This window comes from Chrysemys picta, chromosome 13 (genome assembly GCF_011386835.1).
Source record: "Chrysemys picta bellii isolate R12L10 chromosome 13, ASM1138683v2, whole genome shotgun sequence".
NCBI lineage: Eukaryota > Metazoa > Chordata > Testudines > Emydidae > Chrysemys > Chrysemys picta.
Window position 1 is genome coordinate 53,695,571 of NC_088803.1, and position 12,895 is coordinate 53,708,465.

General features: G+C 51.3%; 2 protein-coding genes across 5 annotated transcripts in view; one reads left to right on the top strand and one right to left on the bottom strand.

Moving 5' to 3' along the window:
• The window catches only part of DNMT3B (DNA methyltransferase 3 beta), an 88,022-nt gene that overhangs the window by 9,521 nt on the left and 65,606 nt on the right, over positions 1-12,895 (top strand). The window lies entirely within an intron of this gene.
• COMMD7 (COMM domain containing 7) lies at positions 1,597-10,615 on the bottom strand. Of its 3 annotated transcripts, none has more exons than XM_065566343.1 (9): positions 10,509-10,614; positions 8,194-8,247; positions 7,990-8,092; positions 6,031-6,087; positions 5,916-5,953; positions 5,201-5,291; positions 4,989-5,038; positions 4,460-4,508; positions 1,597-3,170 (listed from the first exon to the last, which is right to left on the bottom strand). In XM_065566343.1, exons 1-9 carry the CDS (start codon positions 10,590-10,592, stop codon positions 3,094-3,096), a joined length of 603 nt encoding a protein of 200 aa, XP_065422415.1. In that variant the 5' UTR covers positions 10,593-10,614; the 3' UTR covers positions 1,597-3,093. The 3 variants fall into 3 exon arrangements, with proteins under 3 accessions (XP_065422415.1, XP_042698521.1, XP_065422417.1); XM_042842587.2 differs by lacking the exon at positions 10,509-10,614 and adding an exon at positions 10,180-10,215; XM_065566345.1 differs by lacking the exon at positions 4,460-4,508 and having other exon boundaries at positions 10,509-10,615.

Below are 12,895 nucleotides of genomic sequence, written 5' to 3' on the forward strand. Positions count from 1 at the left end.
GTCTCACATTCTCCAAGTATTTTGGGAGGGGTAAATCAGAAAACCGAGCCAGGCTCACTACTGTAGCTTTGGCCTGAAGTGGAGCAGAATGTCTCAATATTAGACCGAGTTAGCGCTGGGTCCTTCACTGCTTTCAGGCATGCCTTCCCAGGGGGAAGGAGGGAGCAGCCCAGCCATGAAGTGTAAATGCCCGGATTGCCCCTGCCCCGCCACGACTGCATAAGGGAGTTAGGGAAAGCGTCTTGCTTTGGCTGCTTGCGGCTGAAAAGGAGGCGAGATCTACCCAAGGGTCCTGCGTCTGTTCGGCACTGTGAAATTGCAACTTTTCATAGTAGAGCTCTGAAAAACAAAGTGGTGGGAGGGGGTGAGAGCTGCTGCTGCTCCCTGAGGAAATGGGCTGAGAAAACCACCAGGGAACCAAAACCACTGAAGAAATACAGTTAGCTTTCAGCCCAAGCTATAAGAGGCCCTTATTTCCCCCTGAGCCTGCTGCCCTGTAGAGATTAGCTCTCGGCTCACTGGGCTTGACTGGCAGCCGGAAAAGCCGGTCCCGCGCCGAACACAACAGGAGGCCAGCTGAGTCAGCCTTTGTACCTGTCAGGAAATCATTCATAAAACTGACACATGGACCAGGACACAACAGTACTCCCCTCGCCCGCCCCCCGCTAAGGCTGCTGCAGTGGGAACTGAGGAAAGTGCTCTCTCTGTTTCTCAAATCTCTCGCTCTGTGCCCCTCCCCTGCTCACTGTCTGACTCCAGCATTCCCTTCCCCCCTGCACTGCTAGCACCAAGGAAGTAGTATTCAGGAGTAAGGGCAGGACCAGAGGGAGCGTGGCCAAACACCACTCCCCATATCGCTCTTGGACCAAGCCCTGGGAGTGGCTGTGGAGGTGAAGAAGGGGATGAGACTTGCTGTGCAGCAAAGACAAAGTTGTCTCATTAGATTTCTTGTTGTGCTCTCTGGAGGCCAGGTCTCCTCCCAGACCCGACAGTCCAACGTAGAAAGAGCCACTTCCATTTTAATCCACTGCAGTTGATGTTCCTTCATGCTCATGCCACAGAAACGCTTCGAGTCACAGCATCCAGGGCTCCACTCAGGCCATCTACCAGAGCTCATTTCCAAAGAGGTGCAGCCTGTTCAGTCATGCATAGTCAAGTACGCAGGATGAAAGGGGCATTGCCGAGACCTTTGGTAGCACACGAAGGTCACTTCACATTACAGAGGCATTGTGGGTGCAGCAGCAGTGCCCTCATGCTGCCTATCAGACTCCCCCCGCGACTGTCGGGCTCCACACCAGGAGCCCTTAGCTGGAGGACATGAGGCCTCAGCGCTCCCCAGGCCAGAACGTAAGGGGGGGGGAGCAGGTTAGATTGTTCTAGATCTGCAGCTGAGAGTGGCACCTTTCAGGGCATCGCTGTATCCCACCCCCCCTACAACTCTCATCTGATAGTGACAACCTAGGAACAGCAGGGCTGGGTGAAACAATAGGAACAAGTAGCAGAAAATGTAAGGCAGAAAGGCCCCTCTTCTTGACACGACCCTTTGGCTTTTCTATGTGAGATGGGGTGGGGTAAAAAAATAATGGACAAGGAATGTTTTACTGGAGGGATTTTATTTCTAAGGGTTTTATTTCCAGTTTACAATTATCATGTGACAAAGCAGGACTTCCTTATGAATGGAGTATGACAGAGGGAAAGAAAAATGCAAATATTGGCCATGAGTCAACCCGGGACATTTCAAGTAGGATTCCCCCCCATTAGACTCTCCAAACACAAGACACCGTTCTCATTTGTCACTTGGTCCCACTTATAAAAGATCATATGGAATTGTTTGTATTTTCCTATAACGGATTAAAATGAGCATGTAATACTGCACTCAGAGGGCAATCTGTCAAAGTTCTGGTATTTATTTATAATCTCACTGTGCATGGTTTTATGGGAAGGGAATGTTGTAACTGGAAGAGAAGTGATTTAAGAAAGGAAGGTCTCATGTTTGATCATTCATTGAAACTAGGCAGGAAGGACTCTCTGCTTATTGCAGGACTCTGAGTTATTTTAGGTGTTGGCTGTGTGCTAGTTCAAGCTCTTATTCCTACACATCACAGTGTATTGGTTCTTTCCATCATACATGTTGTGACTGGAGTTGCATGTGAAGATCTCACTTCCTCAGGAACACTTAGTGTTGGAAAGAGAATACTTTGCAAGCGGAATCACCTTTCAGAAGGCCTGTCCCAAGAGGTGTGCTTAAAGTGAATTTAGGCTGATAAAAGGTGCTAAGGTGACAACCCCGGAGAATGAAATCTAGTCAGCCACAAAACAGGCCTAAGTGAAGGCAGTGGTAGGCAGTACAAGCCCTCTGCTTGGCTTAGAGGTGTCTCAAACATTCCAAGTGAGTTAATCTTCCCAAGAGACTAACAAGAGTGACAAATGTACTAATAAGTCTCCTACTTCCTTCACACAGGCCTGTCTTTAGGAGCTCTTCACTAGAAGCGTATGTTTGTTCAGAAAACAGGGAGATTATCAGGGTGATTTTTTTTTAAATAAAAGCCCAGTGTTCTCCCATGTTTACTATTTAATAATAATTTCCATTATGGGGCAGTACATTATCAGTCCAGTTCTTAACACGAAAATGAGAGCTTTGATGTGGACCACTGCTAACTAATTCATCTAGTTAGGATTCTCTCTCTTTTCTTTTCTTTTAATGCTCTTCACTCACAAGTTTGCTTTATCCCTCTCATGCAAGTCCAATACAAAAGGAAGCAGGACACTAACATGGATTCCTAGCTTGCATACCACTATAAATGTCTACATAGCTCTGACAATATTTTCTTCTAATGGTTACTACAGAAAAGCAATATGAGTACTTATGTTTGTAGATACTAAATATTTGTAAAAGTTTCAGACTCTGAAGGACAGAAATATAACAGTTTTAAAGACCATTTCCATTCTGGGTCCAGAACTATTTGACAGTGTTGTTTATTAAACAGTGCAATCTTCATCTAATATGTTACAAATCTGCAGAGTTAAGATCAGACCTGTTGGCCCACAAGGAGAAATTACCCCTCTATGGTATAAATGCAGTCCCTAAGGGTTTCAGCTGAAACATTCCAGACTGGTTTTGACTCGTTCCATCTCATGCAGAAAACTGTAGAACTGCGGCAATGTTAACTCTGAGAAAGGGGAGGAAAAAAAACCCAGCTATATTTAAAGTCCCATTTCTAACACAAAGCTATTCACATCCATATCAAGGAGCAATTTTCATCCACACCTGGGCTGGATTGTATTAGAGATTCTAGCTCTTAACATGCTTTTCTATACAACATCATTTGAATGTAACAGGATTTCAGGCAAAGATTTTCATAATATGACAGACCGTGGGATTGCTCTCATTTCCTTTAGTATGTTGCTCTCTAATGACTACTTCTAAAGGCTCCAATTGTCAGAGCGTGATGGTAATATTTTGATATGCATAGATATGAAGACCCTCTACACAGCCAGTACTTCTGAATTATTTCATACAGTGCCACCAGTTGGGAGAGGCCCGGGTTGGAATAGCTGTGAGTATCTATAGTCAATGCTTCAACAGTAGTGGCTTTCAACCTTTCCAGACTCCTGTACCCCTTTCAGGAGTCTGATTTGTCTTGCATACCCCCAAGTTTCACCTCACTTAAAAACTACTTCCTTACAAGGTCAGACATAAAAATACAAAAATGTCACGGCATACTATTACTGAAAAATTGCTTACTTTCTCATTGTTAATCATATAATTATAAATCAATTGGAATATAAATTTACATTTCAGTGTATAGCAGGGATCAGCAACCTTTGGCACGTGGCCCATCAGGGTAATCCGTTGGCGGGCCGGGACGGTTTGTTCACCTGCAGCGTTTGCAGGTTTGGCCAATCGCAGCTCCCACTGGCCGCGGTTCGCCGTTCCAGGCCAACGGAAGCTGCGGGAAGCGGCGGCCAGCACATCCCTCAGCTTGTGCTGTTTCCCGCAGCCCCCATTGGCCTGGAACGGCGAACCGCGGCCAGTGGGAGCTGCAATCGGCCGAACCTGCGAACACTGCAGGTGAACAAACCGACCCGCCAGCGGATTACCGACGGGCCGCGTGCCAAAGTTTGCCGATCTCTGGTGTATAGTATAGAGAGCAGTATAAACAAGACATTGTATGAAATTTTAGTTTGTACTGACTTTGCTAGTGCTTTTTATGTAGCCTGTTGTAGAACTAGGCAAATCTCTAGATATGTTGGTATATCCCCTGGAAGAGAAGGGGACCTCTTCGTACCCCCAGGTACACGTATCCCTGGTTGAGAACCACTGTTCTATAGTGATCCCCTGCTGGGAGCTCATTGAGAGCCAATGAATATATATGACTTTTCTGTAAATACTTGGAATTTCAAAGGCTTCATGAAATGTTTCTGCTCTAGAACTCCCCTCTGAAGTTAGTTAACTCACCTACATACACGTGATCCATTTGGCTTCCTTTTTTAACCACCAATTTCAACTGGGAAGAAATCAGAGACATTTAATTGAAACAGCCTAGCACCATAAAAATCAAGGCATCAAACTTTAGTTTCAGACAGCACAAACTATTGTAGAGAGACTTCTTCAACTGGTCTTCCAGGAAAAACTACTATAGGAGTAGATCCTTCTCAGGAGTGTCTTTAATCTAAGCAAATCAACCCAACCTCTCGCACACAATATCAGGACCTCTACTAGACTGCAAATGCTGGTGCGTCATCATCCCTGCTGTTGGCCACAAATCTCCTTAGATAAGTGAAGCATGCAGGAAAAGCAGCAGCAGTGCACTTGTTTTAGCTGCTGTCTTCAAGAAATCAGAAGCAGAGCCAACTCCAAATGCCAGACTCCTGGGTTCCCTCGGCTCCCACTGGAGTCAGCACCAGCAGGTTCATCCCTTTAGCTTGTCCTTTACCTAGTGATGAACTATAACCCATTCCCTAAACTCTCATTTTGGGAGACTTGCCTGTAAGAAGATACTTCCAACTTTTTCCAGTTCACTGCTCCCTGCGGTCACTGTGAAATGGAGAGAAGAGATGGCAGATAACTTCCCTGAGGTCTAAAATAGCTTAGTTGAGTGAAATTATTTCAAGACAGTCTACAGCTAAGAACCGCTGCTGGATTTCAGCCTTGACATCATACAGACACTTCATTCTACTCATGTCTCACATCCATTACCTCCAAATTTCCACTCCATATCTATAAGCTGGTTAATCATCAGCGTCTGTCCAACAGCCAGGCGTGTCAGGGTGGGGGAATTCAGCTTCCACTGTAAGAGCAAAAAATGGACACCTAACCAATTGATGCAAAAATACTTCTCCTTACCATATTCCCTGTAGCTCCAACACCAATGAGGAACTGCGCAGAGCCCCAGCAAAAACAAAGCAGATGTACATGTATCATGTATCAAGGGACTGCATAAATGCCGAAATATGAAAATGGACGGGGGTATAAGTTTAAAAAACGTAGTTTGTTTATTTTATTTTTTATTTATATAGTTGATTTAGGCATTTTTGAAAATTTTGCCATGGGACCAATTTAACACATTAATGCAAAAAGTCCTGTGTTCATTTATTTGGATAACGCTGACGTTCAATGCAAGCAAAGGCAGAAACAGAATCAAAGCCACACTTAATTGCCGCAATCAATAAAACTGTTTAAGGTGCTTATATGCTACAATGCATATGCCATGCCAAATCAGAAGAACTGATTAGACAAAATGTTTCATGCCAGTTGTCATGGTATCTTCAGTTTATGATTTTCAGCTAGGTATGAAGCAACAAACAAGCTGACTTCTTGGTCCCTCTGAATATGTGGCCACAAGTTTATTAAACCGCCCCATCCCAGTGAGATTTTTTTTTTAAGTTAAGAAGTAAAGGAATTCTACTAATACCTGCTCTGCAAAATAACTGGCTTTCTCTTCACTGAGTCCTGTAGGAGAAACAACACAAGATTAACAAAATAATAACCAATTAATATTTAATATTTAGTAAAGTCAAGTGACCTACCCAGAGCGATGAAATCTGCTCTGACTTGTTCAGTTGACAGATTCCTCTTCAGGGCCCCTAGAATAAACATTGCAAAAGGAGGAAATCATTTTGACTGAAATACAGACTTGTACACTGTGTTAAGTCAAACGAACACAGGGACAGAGAGGTTTTAATAGGATATTTTTGTTCTCCAATTGTGCTGTTCAGCAACTCGCTACTCCCCAAAGTAGGAAATACTGTTGTCTCCTACTGTACCTTTGTAGAAGCCAAAGCTTCTGCTTCAAGAGTCAGTCCGATGCATGTGCACAAGAGCAAGATGAAGCTACATTGTTGGTCTCCATGGTAATGGCGGCAGCAGCTTCATTTTGAAGTTGCTGCTTTTCCCCCTACAGAAGCTTTGCTCGTTAACGGCTGGCAAGCTATTAATTTGACCTACCTGCTGTGTTTTGGATGGTGGGTGTGAACATGTGCCTATAACATTTTCTCCTGCTGTGCCTGCCTGCTTTGTGCTAGGGGAGCAGGCTGCACATTGAAATTTACAAGGACCTTGTTCTCTGAAGCCAAGAGAAGGATTCTGTCTGGTAAATTCTGATAGACGGCCTGCCCCACACGGCTTTGTATCTGTACTGTACATAAGCACTCAGTGAAGTTATCCAAACAGATGGCAGGTATCGTTCATGGCATCTCAGCCCTGACAAAAATGATACAAGGATTTGAGGATAAGGCACATAAATAGCAACCGAGGGAGATAAATGTATGTTGTCTAGAAAAGAAAAGCCTCAGAATGGGGAAAATTATGATTTCTGATTGTAAATACCTTTAAGGTAGCTATATAAAAGGAGGAAGGAAATGTTGTCACTGCCTTTTATGCTAGCAGGAAAAGGAGAAATGGCCTGAAGCTACAAAAGGAAAATGTAGTACAAGCAAAATGCTAGAAGAAAATTTGCACTTAAGTACTACGGTGATGGGAACTACAGAAAAATCTAAGACCTACAGATAATAAAGGTAATGGATCAACAGGAGAAACTCCCAAGGGAGGTGGGTGAAGCACAGGCACTGCAGATTGCTGAGAATAAGTTGGCTATGTTGGTAGCAGGACTGCTGTAGGGAATAATCTTGTAAAACCAAGTGGTCAGACTGAATGACTCGGCTGGTCTTTTCTGGCTCCACTATGTGTGATTAACATACACCTGTTTTGGTGAGCTGCTCATAGATAAGCGTTTCTCTAAAAGGAGGCTACAAGGATAGAAGTCACCTTAACACAATTTTAAATCACTCTGATTTCCAGAGTCTTCTAATGGGGTCTCAATTTGCTCAGCCCTCTCTGTCTGATGAAGCTCATCCGCCTACTGGGAAGTACAATGTTGCATCATGTAGCTGGCAGTGCTACAGTGTTTTTGTCTGAAGATAAAACTGCACTAGTTTCAACAAATATATACATTTTTACAGGCGCAAGTTAAACTCACATAATCAAGTGTTACTTAAACCAACAGATGTGTGGTTTGGATGGATCACTTGATTACCTGTTCTGTTCATTCCCTCTGGGGCACCTGGCATTGGCCACTGTTGGAAGACAGGATACTGGGCTAGATGGACCTTTGGTCTCACCCAGTATAGCCGTTCTTATGTGTCCGCATAAAGGATTTCTGTAGGTTCAACTAAAATATTTTTTAACAGATTTTAGTTAAGTCAGTGGAACTTGTGTATAGACATGGCTTCAGAGAGACAACAGCCTGATTAACTGAACAGGGATACTTCAACAGAAAGAGGGTTTTCTAAAGTATGTTTGAGAACTCATTTTTAATTCTTGATTACTGCTTACTTAGCAATCAAAGGTTCTGTCCTGCAAGCTGATAGGCACAGTGAAATCAGTGGGGCTCTATATGGATTAATATGCAGGCACAAACACAGCAGTTCCTTTCAGGCTCAGGCCAGGAGTAACATTCTCTCACACACAACCACTTCCAGGCTACTCACCGTTAGGTATCAGGAGGATACTTTTGATAATATTTTTCAGAGGACCCAGGCTGATTTCATTCATGGTGGCAAATTCAGAGAGCTGAGTCAGAAACCTTTCTACCTGCAGACAGCAAAGAGAAGAGACAAAGCCTTAACTCTGCGCTCATCTCATCTGACCGCTGCAATCAACCCCCTCTCCATACTGTGCTGCAGAGGCCTTACCTCCTTGGGCTCTGTTAAAAAGCGGAAGACTACATCAGTCAGTGCCGAGAATTGCTGTGAAGAAATAGGATAGTGTCACTAAACCAGGGACTAGCAGGCTACATTTCTCACTCACTTCCTCCAAATTCTCTCCACAGATCCTTGAAAGAGGAATATCTACTGTTCAGTGTTAACACCCTTCTCCTACTCAATGCAGCGCCATAGACTCAGATTCATTTCACCACTATAGAGTTTACTTCACTGCACTTCCTTGGCCACCTCCCTCCAATGGCAACAAGGAAATGATGCTTCCTCACATGACTTTCTGGCTTTGTAGAGGTCACTCACTGATCCTTTTGGAATACTGTCTTCAAGAATATTCGCATAGCTAGTAACTGTTGTTGGAAAGGGATTTGTATGGTGCTGTGCGGAGATAGCACAAGACTATGCAACCCAAGTTCAGTATACAGCGGCACAATAGGAGAAGGGATGTGGACCTACCCTGATATTTCCACACCTTTACGGGGTATTTGGGCTGCTGCTGTAGGAGCTAATGTCCCTTACCTCTCCATCATGTAAGCATGTTGTAACTCAGGGATTGGCAACCTTTGGCACATGGCATGCCAAGGTAAGCACCCTGGCAGGCCAGACTGGTTTGTTTACCTGTCGCATCTGCAAGTTCGGTCAATCACAGCTCCCACTGGCTGCGGTTTGCCGCTCCAGGAAGCAGTGGCCAGCACATCTCTCAGCCCGCGCCGCTTCCCGCAGCCCCCATTGGCCTCGGATGGCAAACCGCGGCCAGTGGGAGCCGCGATTGTCCGAACCTGCAGATGCGGCAGGTAAACAAACCGGCCCAGCCTGCCAGGGTGCTTACCCTGGCGGGCCGTGTGCTAAAGGTTACTGATCCCTGTTGTAACCTGTACCTGCAAGTGGAGACTGAGGCCTGGTCCACACTAACCCCCCACTTCGAACTAAGATTCGCAACTTCAGCTACATGAATAACGTAGCTGAAGTTGAAGTACCTTAGTTCGAACTTACCGCGGGTCCACACGCGGCAGGCAGGCTCCCCCGTCGATGCCGCATACTCCTCTCGCCGAGCAGGAGTACCGGCGTCGACGGCGAGCACTTCCGGGATCGATTTATCGTGTCTAGACAAGACACAATAAATCGATCCCAGAAGATCGATTGCTTACCAACGGACCCGAGGTAAGTATAGACCTACCCTGAGGGTTTGTCTCCATTACAAAATGTTATCACTTTCTGACACTAGATGACCTGTTGCTGCCATGGGTATGGGGCTAGGGTAGGCCAAATTAATCATGGTTAGCTGCTGCATTTCTGAATGGGATTAATCTGGGCCTACCTTTATGGTCCCCATTGTGTTAGATAAGTGGATTTGAAACAACTGTGTTCAAACTTTGTAATGCAGGAGAGGCCATTAAGAGTTTCTGCACTGCACAACTGAAAGGGAGGCAGACAAGCTGTCCAATGACCTCGGTGTGAGTTTGGCTCAACACCTAAAATAAAGATGGGAAGCCAAAATCGTTAGACAGCCTGAAGCTTGTGTAGGTTTATGGGTACCAGTGATGGAAACGTATTCATCTCAAGTCCATGGCTATCTACCGCAACAGCGAGGACCAGATGCCGTGCACCTGTGTGGGATAGGCACTGTAATCCCAGCCCTAACGCCCTGCAGGGACCAGTTAGGCAAAAAGCACACTGGTGAGAAACGATTTGGCACCGCCACGTCTCTCCCGGCTGTGCACCTGCACCAGGGTGACCAGACAGCAAATGTCAAAAATCGGGGCGGGGGGTAATAGGAGCCTATAGAAGAAAGAGACCCCAACATCGGGACATCTGGTCACCCCTAACCTGCACACTCAGGAACACGCGGCTCGCCCAGGGCTGGGCACGTCCGTGCTGGTGACCCGGAGCATTGGTGAAGCGCTGCGGGTTGGAAAAGTGCCCGGGAAAGGTCGGCGGTGCAGCGGCGACCCCCTTACACACCAAATACACGTGTTCATCCATTTAACGCCGTTATCACGGCTGGGGGCTGACACCGCGCGACCCCCGAGGGGTCCCGGCCCCCGCCTGAGAGCCCCGGGACGAGTCAGCGCCAGCCGGGCCCGGGGTCGCACCCGCTGCCCACCTGCTCCGGTAGCCCGGCCCCCCGCCTCGGCCCTGGCCCTGGCCCTGGCCCTGCCCCCAGCCGCGGGCCGGGCTGCACCGGGGCCGGCTCGGCCCAGACGCGCCCCGGGCTCGGGTAGGCCCCGGCCGAGGCGCCCGGAGCCGCACAAGGGGCCGTTCCCCGGCCCGCGCCCCCGCCGGCCCCGCACCTCGGCGCGCAGCTGGTTCAGGCTCTGCATGGCGCCGCTCCCCGGCCCCGCGTCCCGCCCGCGCCGCCCCCCGGCCCGCCCCATAGCGCCGCCCCCCGGCCCGCCCCATGGCCGCCGGCCCCGCCCCCGGCCCGGCCCGCGCGCCCGCCTCAGCCTGAGCGTTGGCGGCCGCACTTTCCGCGCGCGGCGCCGCCCCCCGCCGCGCCTCTCGGGGGGCCCCCCCCGCGCTGTGACCCCCACCTGGCCCCCCCGAGTCCCCTCCCCTGCCCCCACCTGGTCCCCCCCGCGCTGTGACCCCCACCTGGGTCCCCCGAGTCCCCTCCCCTGCCCCCACCTGCGCGCCCCGCGCTGTGACCCCCACCTGGCCCCCCCGAACCCCCTCACCTGGGCCCCCCCCGCGCTGTGACCCCCCCGGCACCCCCGAGCCCCCTCCCCTGCCCCCACCTGGTCCCCCCCGCGCTGTGACCCCCACCTGGCCCCCCCGAGTCCCCTCCCCTGCCCCCACCTGGTCCCCCCCGCGCTGTGACCCCCCACCTGGGTCCCCCGAACCCCTCCCCTGCCCCCACCTGCGCGCCCCGCGCTGTGACCCCCACCTGGCCCCCCCGAACCCCCTCACCTGGGCCCCCGCGCTGTGACCCCCCCGGCACCCCCGAGCCCCCTCACCTGCCCCCCACCTGGGCTCCCCACGCTGTGACCCCCAGCTGGGCCCCCCGAGCCCCCTCACCTGCCCCCACCTGGTCCCCCCCCGCGCTGTGACCCCCACCTGGGTCCCCCGAACCCTCTCACCTGGGGCCCCACGATGTGACCCCCACCTGGGACCCCCGAGCCCTCTCACTTGCCCCCACCTGGGCCCCCCCCGTGCTGTGACCCCCACCTGGGCCCCCCGCGCTGTGACCCCCACCTGGGCCCCCCGAGCCCCCTCACCTGGGGCCCCGCGATGTGACCCCCACCTGGGACCCCCGAGCCCTCTCACTTGCCCCCACCTGGGCCCCCCCGCGCTGTGACCCCCACCTGGGCCCCCTGCGCTGTGACTCCCCCAAACCCTCCACACCACCTCACCTGGGTCCCCCGCGCCCTGCCCCCCACCTAGCTGCCCACACTCTGACCCCGACCAGGCCCCCTGTGGCCTACCCCTCACCTGGGTCCCATGCCCTGACCCCCGGGACTCCCCGTGCCTCCTCACCTGGGCTCCCTGCTCCCCCACTTGGGCCCCACGTGCCCTGCCCCCCACCTGGCACCCTGCTTTCTGATCCCCGGGTCCCACTGTGCCCTGCCTCTCACCTGGGCCCCGCACCCTGGCCCCCGGGATCCCCCGGGACCCCTCACCTGGGCTCCCTGCTCCACCACTTGGGGCCCCCCGTGTCCTGTCCCCCAGGGCCCCCCACGCCCCGTCACCTGGCCTCCGTGTTCTGCCCCCTACCTGGGCCTGCCGCACCCCCTCACCTGGGCTCCCCCCACTCCCTGCTTCCCCACCTGGGCCCCCTGCTCTGTGCACCCCCACCCAGGCACGCTGTGTCCTGCCCCCGTCCTGGGCACCCTGCACTCCCCTCCTGGACATGCCTGCGCCCCCCTCACCTGGGCACTCCACACTCTGCCCCCCATGCCTCCTCACCTGGACACCCAGTGCCCTGCCCCCCTCACCGGGACACCCAGTCGCCTGCTTCCACCCACCTGAGACCCACACCCTGCCCCCTCACCTGGACACTCAGTGCCCCGCTCCCACCCACCTGGGCACCTCGTGCCCTGTCCCACTCACCTGGGAACTCCAGGCCCTCTGTCCCCAACTACCTGGGCACCCAGTGCCCTGCCTTACCCACTTGGACACCCTGCACCCCCTCACCTGGGCATTACACACCCTGACTCCCCACCTGGGCTCCCACACCCCTCTTCTGGGCACCCCGCACTCTGCCCCCTACCTACATGGGCACCCCATGTCCTGCTCCCCCACCTCCCGGGCACCCCTTGCCCTGCCCCAGACACTTAGTAGGGTTGCTAGTTTCGGTTGGAGGTATTCCATTCATCACATGACATGATCTTTAATTAAAGATTAATCTTTAATTCATGGGGATTCCAGAATAATCCTGGAGGGTTGGCAACCCCAGCACCTCGTATCCCCCCCGGGCACCAGTGCCTTGCCCCCCCCTCACCTGGCCACCCACCAGCCAGTCCCCTCCTTCCCCACTCACCTGGTATCCCTGTCCCCTCTACTCACCTGGGCACTCAGTATCTGCCCTTTCCATTCACCTGGGCACCCAATACCATCCCACTCACCTGCAATCTAGCACCCTGCCCTCTCCCACATTTTGCACACAATACCCTGCTCCGTCACTCAGCTAAGCACCCAATACTTTGCCTCTCCAACATGCTTGGTACCTGGGCAACCAATA